This window comes from Clinocottus analis, unplaced genomic scaffold (genome assembly GCF_023055335.1).
Source record: "Clinocottus analis isolate CAN_PGR_092001 unplaced genomic scaffold, fCliAna1.0.p SCAF_15, whole genome shotgun sequence".
Lineage (NCBI taxonomy): Eukaryota > Metazoa > Chordata > Actinopteri > Perciformes > Cottidae > Clinocottus > Clinocottus analis.
This window is the reverse complement of record NW_027175876.1, coordinates 8,949,591-8,960,320: the sequence shown is the minus strand read 5'-3', so window position 1 is coordinate 8,960,320 and position 10,730 is coordinate 8,949,591. Positions and strand designations below refer to the sequence as shown.

The following is a 10,730-nucleotide window of genomic DNA, read 5'->3' as shown; positions in this document are numbered from 1 at the left end:
TATATTTAAATATTTATTAAATAACATGTTTTAATTGATGCTCAAAATCACCCGTACCTCCACTTGAGAACCATTGTCCTAAAGAACCTCAGCGATGTGACAGCCGGTGAAACTGGACTTCATGGTTCTCCTCGTCAACGGGTCGAGTTGAGCAGGAACAAGTCATCATATTGCAAACGGAGGTTTAGGCCAATCATTGTTCAATTGATTTATTATACTTGTAGCACCCTTTAAGACCCAAAGGACACCCTGGGACGGGTTAACAGTTTTGAGTTAGCAATTTAATTTGTCAAAAGTGTATGACTAAAAAACTCAAACTATAGAACAGTGATTAGTGAAATAAACTAATGTGGGTAGTAAAAAAAATGAAAGGGTAGTTCACAAACTATTATAAAAAATCAATTTTATTCAAATGTTCACAATACAAAAACAAATGGAGAGCATCTTGACAACCTATCATTTATTCCTGTCAGCTCATTTTCTAATAGTGAGTGTTGTGTGTCAAATAATAACCATGTGCTTTTTTTAAGTGGTCTACTCACCAAAAAATGCATCAAGAATGTTAAAAGGAAAAATAAATGGGATAAATCTGAATCATTAAACTCGAAAAGTGAGAGTTGTATCCAAAACCCAATTTAAATAATCCTAATAAAAGATCACACCCTTAGTTATGAATTAAGTCTAATTTATAAAAAAAAACATACCTTTGAGACTTTAATTGCTCTTAACAATCCTACACATGACTCATCCCAAAAAGTGTGTTGGCATGTATACAAATAAAATTATAGGACCAAGAGAGCTCATCTGGCAACGCCACAACAGTCCTGGGTGCCAGTAACAGTTTCCTCTGAGAATTATTTCATCATAGTCGAATAATTACGTACTGTATATACACAAAAGCACACAGACAGTCAGCACCTGCAAACAGAGGGAGGGAGGAAAAGAAAACTGAACAACCGGCGCTAATGAGGGAATGAGCAGAATCTGCAGTTACAGTCTGGACTAGTATGGACGCGTGTCACTTTTTTGGGGGGTGACATAATTGCGCTACACTATTTTACACCATGTATGAAAAGAAAATGATCTTCATTCAGTGCTTTTACTTATTTCGCAAGTCCAATCTTCTTAGCTTCGGTTTCATAAATGAGTAGCCTCCACATCTTCACGATGAAGACTTCCGCCTCTTCATCAAGAACCTTAAGCAGAAGACAAAAAGGGAAATGTACAGAGTTACACACGAAGAAGAAGAAAGGAGGGACCTTTGTCACATCTCTTTCCCTTATAAGACTAGATATCACCTTAGAGTTTGGATATAATACGTCATAAAAGTTCTCTTTTTCTGGTTTAAAGGCGGCATCACAGTAAAGTCACCTGACTTTATTTAATGTACAATTATTTGCCTTTACCCACATGTGTATATCAGCAGCTGTGTGTGTGTGTGTGTGTGTCTGTGTGTGTGTGTGTGTGTGTGTGTGTGCGTGCATGTGTCCTCACTGGACGTTTTCTCAGTTACATTTGAAATTCCAACGTAAGAAAGAAACAATACAATCTTACTTCCAGTTTTTAGGAGTTTTGAAAGACGGATTTCAGACTATTTAAGGCATTTTTAGATTAATGAATTGAATGCCTTGAAAGATATTTTTTTATTAAGGATCAGGGGAACTATGCGCATACCGGGCTTCTCATCCGTTACATTACTCACCATAGCAACATCATCCAGAATACTCTGTGGCATACTGTGAGCCATCACCTGGGAAAGACAAAACATCAGGATCAGATCATGTTTCACTCCGCAAAGTGCAAATCAAGTCCCCTGCACAGACATCACATGATCAATACCTTGGTGCAGACGAAGTCCACCAACGTCGCCTCCTCCTCTCCGATGTACTCAATAATCTTTTTATTGATCCAGGGCCGAACGCGTCGCTCCATTAATGTCTAAACAGGGCGAGAGACATGTTAACATCTAGTTCTACTTTGAGTGACTTACAGAACTTAACTGAGGAAATCAGGAGGCAGAAGTGTTCAAATATGATCCTTCTCTGCTCACCGTGTCGACCATAGTCCAGTCCAGCGGGTATGAGAACAACTCGGGCTTTGCTGTGGGAATTTTTTCAATCAGGGTCTTGATGTGTGCACGTTTCTCCTCCGTGTTGTCCCCTTTTATGCTGGAGAGCCCGGCCCCATCCACCCCCAGGCTCTTGTCGTCGTCGTAATCCAGGGGCACGAGCTTCCGCTTGCGAGGCTGTTCGTCTGTCTCTTCGTCGTCAAACTTGTCGAAGACGCTGTCCACGGGCAACTTCTTCCTCTTACTTGCGTTGGGTTGACTGGGGCTTCCAGAGGCACCTGGAGAGCACGAGGAGCTTCATGAATACAGTTTAACACAGTATAAAGTTCAATCAAAGTTTTCTGTGACTAACCAAATGTACCCTCCCTTCAGTAAAAGTGTTTCTACATTATCCAGACTGAATCCTAATATCCAATGTGTGTAATAATAGAACCGTAGTGTGAGGTTATTAAAAATTATGAATACTGATGTTTAATGCCACAAGCTACAGACAACAGATGCAAGTTGTGCACTCTGGTCCATGTAGGCTTCTATCAATCCAAAAATATGTAACACCTCTCCTTTGTTGTTGTTGAACATGGTAACAAAATCCAGACAGAAGATAATTTTCCTATGATCTACACAATACAATTAACCACTGTCACCACTGACAAGAATTCTCAATGAAAGTCTGATGAGTAGGGCTGCAACAGACATTGATTAATATACCAAGTTTTTTTCTTGATTATTTATTAATTCCTAATTTTGTCTATGAGTAAGTAAAACATGTCCATTGTAATGTACATAGCTTAAACATGTGATTGTTTGGCAGTGACTTAGTAGGCAGAGAAGTGAATTAAATAATCAAAATTGTTGCAGATACAATGTCAGTCTATTGACTAACTTTATCTCTCTCTGCGAGCGCTTCATGCCTGTCCATGTTACAATGAGAACACACTTTATTCTAGACTCACCCATTTTGAGACTGAGGCCAATCTTTGGCCGGTTCTCCTCCTGCGGCAGGGCCTCAGGGGGCGAGTTCTCGTGGGGGATGATGATGCCGCAGGGCGACTCTTCCCCGGGTGAGTTGGGGGACGCGCCGCCACTGGCCGACGACACTGACGGCGCCGCTGTGATTGGCCGCATTGTGGGCTTCAAGCAAGGTTTTATGTCAGGGTTATCTTCATCATTGTCATAATCCTCTTCCTCGCCCTCCTCAACCTCGTCATCTGAGGGGCGGACGGGACGTGACCGAGGTTCTGCTCTGTCCGGTTCCTGTCTCCGGTCCCGGTGTTCTCTTGAACCCCTGTGGCGTTCCCGTTCCGGTTCCTCCTTGATCTCCGGCTCTGGGATGATAGGAGGTCGTCTCAGACGCTCCTCCTCTTCCTCTTCCATCTAGACCAATAAGAGGCAGATATGCAGAAGATTAACACCCAATCAGTGTTTTAGAGAAAAGAAGGTCAACAGACAATGAAAGCTGGAAACCCCAGATGTGCAGAGATGCAGAGAGACCCTGATGATAAAGTGACCTTCAGAAAGAAAACAGACTGCATGCATACTCAACACAAAATTACAGGCAAACACAGACATTATTATTTAGGACAAGCCTACCCTGCGTAGCTCTGCGTCTGGGTCTGGATGTCCCTCGTCTAACAGCCTCTGTCTGATCTCCTCCAGCTCCTCCTTCTCCCGCTTCCTGTCACGCTCGTCTGCCTCCATCTCCTTCTCTCGGTCTCTGAGACGCTTCTGCAGCGCACTGCCCCTAGGGGTCACATAAAAAATAACAGCCTTCAGAACAGCGTCCATAGCTGCAGTATTGCATCTGCAACTACAAGTCAGATCTTTTGAATACATTTTTACATGTTAAGGAGCGTATTTTTGTATGTTGCTCACCTGTAGTACTTGGGGTCATCTCTTTCATCATCATAGTCTTCAAGGAATTCTTTCAACCGTTTGCCCTCTTTCATCTAAAGAAAGACAGGATCACACTATTTCTCAAGGATAATAAATATTCCTTTTTTAAATGCCAACGAGCAGACATTGACAATAACAAGTCACAGCATCATGACAGCCACGACAAAGTAGTTATAGTTTAAGGTAAATTAAAGTTATAACTTCAAATATATTCTGTAACAGTGATTAAATACATTTGCGAGGTTTCTGGTAAACAGAGAAAATGGTCTGGCTTAAATTAGGACAATGTGTACAGCAAGCATTGAACATAAACTCTGTGAACATCACTGGTTATTCAATATGCTCTCACCATTTCTCGTCTGCGCTCATCTTCCCTCTCAGCCTCCTTGGCGTAATCCCGTGCTTTCTTCCTCTCCCTTAGCTCCCAGTTTTTTAGACGCTATCATCACAACAGTATCAGGTAAGCCACAATCATGTTTGATCACATCAAGCAAAAAGAGCAATACACACAATGTTCATTTAATTGATTTGCCACTGTAATAAAGACACCCTTGAAGGTGATGCCAAAATATTTCATGGTTGTTTTATTTCGACAGTACTGTATTTGATATACAATTGAATTTGTTATCTTGAGTTCCAAAAAATGCTATAAACGGACATTTAGAAACGTAAAATCTAAGAGCAGTGATTTCTGACCCAGGTAACCCTTTCAATCTTCCGTACCTCCTGATAAGCTGCTTCCTTGTCTCTAAGTTTTCTTTCCAGCCTCCGGCGTTCATACGCTTCCTCTTCATCTTCTTGGTCTCGTTTCTTATCTCTGTCACGGTCTCGACTGACCTCCCTTTGAAAGCAAGAAAGAGGTTAAGAATATATCATCCTTAAACCTTGGATTGGAAGCAACATACATTCTTGTAAAATTTAAAAGGTGGAGAAGAGGCAGGAAGATGTCAATTAAGCATGGTCTATATACAGTATGCCCACATGGTCCGAAGAGGTGTGAAGTTGTAGGGTCTATTAGTAGCTATGGGAAGTCTCTACATACTACAATTGCATCAAAAGCATGTCAGCACATGGCCAAAGCTTCGATTTTGTTAAATTTTTCAATACCAGTTACATCGTAGTGCTTAGATTCTGGCTTGCCTCTAAATTGGTATTGTACAGTCGGACATAAAACTACAGCCGAGACATTAAGACTCGTACAACAGTTGGTGACTTTATAATATTTTCTGTTATTCAGTTGTCTGTACAGCTCTGATTTACTTGATTGAACTTGAGATACGATTTTTTTTCTTCTTCACCTGGATCGAATGTGTACGGGGCTCCTTTCACGACTTCGCTCCCGCTCTCGCTCCCAGTCTCTGCCTCGCTCTCTTTCTCTAGTCCTGCGGTCGCGGTCTTTGTCTTTGTCTTTGTCTTTGTCTCTCTCACGCTCTCGTTCCTTCTCCCTCTCGCGCTCCTTCTCCCTCTCTCGGTCCCGCCGTTCCCTTTCCCGCTCTCGTTCTTTTTCCCGGTCCTTCCGATCCCGCTCAAACTCCACCCGCTCCTTCTCCCGCTTGTCCTTCTCTTCTTCTAGTTTCTGCAGAGCAAAACGCATACAGGTTCATCCAATGCCACACAAGATCCAATGAGTCTTTGCTGTCAATTTTCTACTGAGCACAAATAAAGTAGTTTCCAGATTTTTAAAGGTTTTATTCAAGAACATGCCCTATAGAAATCAGTGCAAAGCTTGTAAGAGAAGCTGGAATCCTAACTGGGAAATTCTGGAACGGATGAAACGCTCCTCACAGACTGATGCAGCGGACTTTGCTGCTTCGTACTTGCAGGCTAAGTTTACAGTGTACAGTTTATCAAGGATGTGACTGAAAACCACTTCAATGGTCAAAAAGATCTGTGGAACACGTTCAACTTGAGACATTCATAACGAGAAAAAGGCGCAGCAAAAGACAATGCTTTTTCTCTCCTTAATAGTCTTCCTCTCGGAACAAGGAAAACAAAAACAGAAAAAAGCGTCAGTCGTTTTTGAACTAGTTGTTTGTGACTTACAGGTGTTGAACTATGGATTCAGCCGTTCGCTGCCCCTACAAGCCTTTTAAGTTAGGCCTGGGAGGAAAGCAGGTCACACGGTATACAAGGTAAAAACGTTATGGGGTTCTGTCTTGCTAAGCATCATCATCATCAAAACTAACAACCTTTACTTCAATAAGTAACATGGCATTTGGTAATCAAGAAATCAACATTATTTCTGTACAGATAAATTAATTGTAGAAGCGGTCTTACCCCTGCAGAAGTCTTCAGCAGCTCCTCGCAACTCATTTCAAACACAGACATACATGCATCCCAATTCTGCATTTTTGGGCATTACACACAAGGCTTTCGGTGTAATTTGTATAAAAATGAAAAAAGCTTATGCATAATTAGATTATTCAATACAAAGAAACAAAAAACTAAGCTTGCAGAATAATTTCATTACTTTTAGGGCACTAATTAAACTGTTCTACAAATTAAAATACGGACAGTGTAACAGTTAACTACATCAGTCATATGCAGCCACGCAGACAGTCAGCTGGTATTCTGAGAAAAATACAGACGTACCTGAAAGCCTTGGGTCTAATGCAACTCAAGAGAAGGAAATGTATAACACGAGAGAGAAGATGGGACCTCAGCAATCATTTTAGAAATGTATTAGCTCAGGTTAAATATTATTACTTATGTGCGTTAACTCAAGCGCAAATCATGTCAGATGTTCAATTTGCAACCGTTTTACTTACCTCTGTAGTGTGTCTACCAGGGATTGCTTAATAAACACAGTCTATCAGACAGTGCAGATCTTATTCGGAGTCTGTTGTGTTTGTTTTTTTTACAGCAGCTGTGTTTTGCAGAATTGATTGTAATTCTTGAAAGCCAAAGCAATGAATTGGAAAAGGGAAAAATAAATATTGTCACCTTTCACATGGTCAAATCCTCTTTGTGAAGTTCTGCTTTTTTATGTTTTTGGTTTAGGTTCTGACTTGGTTGCAATACAGTTTTTTTGGACTGTTTACAGTACCACCTGTACACTTTTAAAATATATAAATGAGTAAGACGAAGAGCAAGAGATAGGAGAGAGACGTCACGCACACATACAGAGAGCACATACCTTGTCAGTCTTCAGATCAGCGTGCTGCTGTGGAGAGGGCGCCCCCCCACACTAGCGTAATAAAAGCTACAGCCAAAGTCACTGCAGTGGTTATTGACGAGAGTCCTTGTGCTTCAACATGAACACCATTAAGACAAACCATAATTTACAGAGGACTCGCACAGGTTCACCGACTCAAGCTTTCGGGGTAATGTAACAAAAGGTTGGGAGGAACTTTTGTATTGTCAAATGGTTGGCTGAATAAAAATCATCATAAGCCGTGACCGACACACACAAAAGTGCAGTTCAGTTGCCCCAATGCAAGTCCTCAGGAGGGGGACGCCCAATATAAGTATATAGTAAATAAAGGCTGATACTTACATCCTATCCTCGCAACTTTTTCCAAAGCTCTGAGATTCATCTTGCTTTAGTCACCATATGACCACTATCATAATGGTGGGGTTTAATGAATAGATTAGCTTTTAAGTAACTTTACATCGTCTCCATGCATTTGTGTGTGATGAATGAATAATGGATTTATAATAGTCACACCTATAGTTTCACTACGCTGGTCACAGGTGTCAAATCTGCGTTCTTGTGTGTTTGAACATTTAACATGAAACATTGAATATAAGATGGGGCAAATTAAGCTGTTTGGTGGTATAAGTTTTTAAGAATGCCAATTTGTAGCGTAGTATGCATGTTACTGAGATCAAGAAAAGCTTTGTAAATGTGTCGACTAAATGTGCAAGCTTTAGGAGTCATCTATGTGAGCAGCTGCTGTCCAAAACCTGTAATGTCAACGACAAGATCAAAGGAGCCACGTTACCTTGTGTGTATCTCGAAATTTACTAATTTCTCTGGAAATCAGGTCTCTCTTGTCGTCCTCCATATCAATAGTGTTAAGGTCGTCCTAAAGAAAGGAAAACCCAATTCAATAATAAATTAACACTTTTACATTTTAAGTTCCAAATGAAGAACAGTACAAGTCAGACAGGCGTAAAGAAAAGTTGGTATACCTCTTCTTTTTTCTCCCTTTTCCTCTTCCGTCGCTGGGAGTCCTCATCCTGTGAAGGCGCGTTGAGTTCTGCAGCATATTCCCTCATCAATCCATCGATAGCACCTTTAACAATCTGATCCTTCTTCTTCGTCTCTTCATCTAGAACCTCTTCCTCATCATCTCCATCTTCAGCCTTCTTATTCTGCCATTACAGAAAAACATCCGAGTTCAGTTTCACTTTTATAAATAAACCTTAATTGTAATCTCATAGTAAATTGAGATGTGGGCAGTGATATACAGATCTGGAAAAAAACCTGAGGCAACTAATAAAGGCACGCTAATAAACCCCATCCGCATTGAATACAAATTTATACCCCATTCGTAGTCTTTTTCTTGGCCTTCCACTCGTCCAGCTGAGCTTTAGTCTTGGCATCCACCTTTACCAAAAGATTTTTTTCTCCAATCGGCAGGTCATGAAGCAGCCGCAGTGATCGCAATGTGGAATCTGGCTCCTTGTACTCACAAAACCCGAAGGCTGCAAGAGATATTAAAATAAAAAAAGATATGACAAGAGGTTCATCTATGGTCATGAATGGTCTGATGAGATGACTAATATAAATAATTGTGTCATTTCTGGTTGGTTTTACATGAAATAATTGTGAATTTAGCCGATCATCCAAATTAGTCATTAATTAAAGTATATCCTGAATAAAACATGGAATAAAATGTGATGTATCTATTATGAATTACCTTGAAGCTTGCCAGAAGCTCCTTGGACTCTCTTCCAGCTCAGAACAATTCCACATTTCTATAAACATGACCACAGAGGGAAGAAGAGTTCAAAACTTAGGTAAAAGTAAATTAAAAAGCACATAATTATTCCAGTTTGAGCAGGTTGCCCACACACATTTATATAATCAAATTCCATGATATTAATATTACTATGCTCCAAAGATTTCTTCTTTATTTTACAGAAATATCCCATGACATCATGTGCGTAAACATTTGTTAATCCTTCTCTCTTCCTTACCGCGAGCAGCTGTCTGATCAGCATATCTGAAGCTTTCTCTGATATGTTCCCCACAAACACTGTGGTAGTTGGGCCGCTGTTCTCATTGTTTTCTCTAACTCTCAGGATTTCCTTTTTATGGATTGCAGGCTTACTGATCATTTGCAAAGAAGGCATCATTACTGCAGAAGTGGGAGTCATGATGCCGACATGAAGTGGGATCATTGGCGTTCCTACAACGGACAAAGTAAATGTACAATAACTTGTAAATTAAAATTGTAAATTGATTGTACATCAACAAAGCAGTCTGGAATGAAATACTTTGTGTGAAAGTAGCAGCTCAATACTTAGTTTATTGAAACTACCAACACTAAAGGCCTCTTACATGATCTGAGAGGCTGAAGACTGCTTGTGGACCTTCTAAAATTAACAGGTAGGACGTTTAACACTGTGTTCAATCCCGCAGTAGGTGAAGTGAAAGAGGCTACAGATTTATGGTGGCACATGTGGTTGCTTACCTGAGGGGAAGCCAGCAAACTGAGGAGGCATCCCAGGAGGCGGCAACAGCGGCCGGTTTAAATGAGGGGGAAAGGACATTCTGAGTGTAGCTCAGACCAACCTGAAGGAACAGTAATGTCCATTAACAGTCTTCATATACAATTAACGTTACAGTATTTGTTAAACTCCCACTTGAATGAAGTCATCAAGACTGTGAAGCCGTCATAAAAAAAAATACAGTTAAAACAATAACACGCGTGTGTTCTTCTTTTCGTTAGAGAACACCGAGGAAAACACTACTATGTTTTGTCGTGAACATTAGCTGAGCATACAAATCTAAAATCAATTCAGGACTTTTGCTATCCAACTGTAGCGCTACTTGGAGTAACGTTAAGCTTCAACTTAAGGTTCGCTAACTTAATATCATTAAGCCCCCAACGTGTGTGTATTATGACTTTGTTTAAGAGAGGCAAAATGTGTGTTTAACTTAATAACTCAATCCTTATTTAAGTTACCAAAACAACTAGCTAACAATTTAGCTGAAACTAGCATTAAGCACGCTACCTTACCCGGCACAACTAAGCTAAGCTAACATTGGGTAGAGCTGGTGTTACCTAACAAGCAAAACTCACTTTTGCGGGCTCAATGTGAGCTCGGAATAAAAGTAAACATGTACATGTATACATACCCAAAACTAGGTGGCGTACGAAGGGATAAAAACAGCTTTTACAAGGTTATTAATTAGGAAAATATCTCTAACGTCCTGAATGTTGGATTAGCACGCTAGCTAGTCACGGCCTTCAAAAACATTGACGCACGCGCCCTACGTCGCAGAGTGCAGGGGCGCTTGTTTTGTTCATCGGGACTAGCAGCTGGACGGGGTTAGATAACAGAGTATTACTACCTATACAAAATTAAACACCACAATGAATGTGCAATATAGTAATAGCACCGTTTATTATAATTATAGTGATGATGATAATGATGATAATAATAAGAAAGATGGCTTAATATGCTATTTATAAGTAAGCTACCTAATAATTGTATAACAATTCCTCCAAAACATGTTGCAATGTAAAGCTTTCCGTTTCACTTAAAAGCCCTTATTAGGATCAGGTGAGGCATAGGGAAGAGCCGATAAACTCCA

The 10,730-nt window shown here is 40.4% G+C and overlaps 1 protein-coding gene across 1 annotated transcript; it reads right to left on the bottom strand.

Moving 5' to 3' along the window:
* Positions 1-386: 386 nt before the first annotated feature.
* rbm25b (RNA binding motif protein 25b) lies at positions 387-10,398 on the bottom strand. Its single transcript, XM_068576702.1, has 18 exons — positions 10,272-10,398; positions 9,604-9,704; positions 9,107-9,318; positions 8,827-8,884; positions 8,451-8,611; positions 8,096-8,278; positions 7,906-7,989; positions 5,260-5,537; positions 4,685-4,802; positions 4,311-4,400; positions 3,941-4,014; positions 3,659-3,809; positions 3,022-3,442; positions 2,051-2,346; positions 1,840-1,938; positions 1,703-1,750; positions 1,104-1,196; positions 387-918 (listed from the first exon to the last, which is right to left on the bottom strand). The coding sequence occupies exons 2-17, from the start codon at positions 9,680-9,682 to the stop codon at positions 1,104-1,106; spliced, it is 2,445 nt and encodes an 814-aa protein (XP_068432803.1). The 5' UTR covers positions 9,683-9,704; positions 10,272-10,398; the 3' UTR covers positions 387-918.
* Positions 10,399-10,730: the final 332 nt, after the last annotated feature.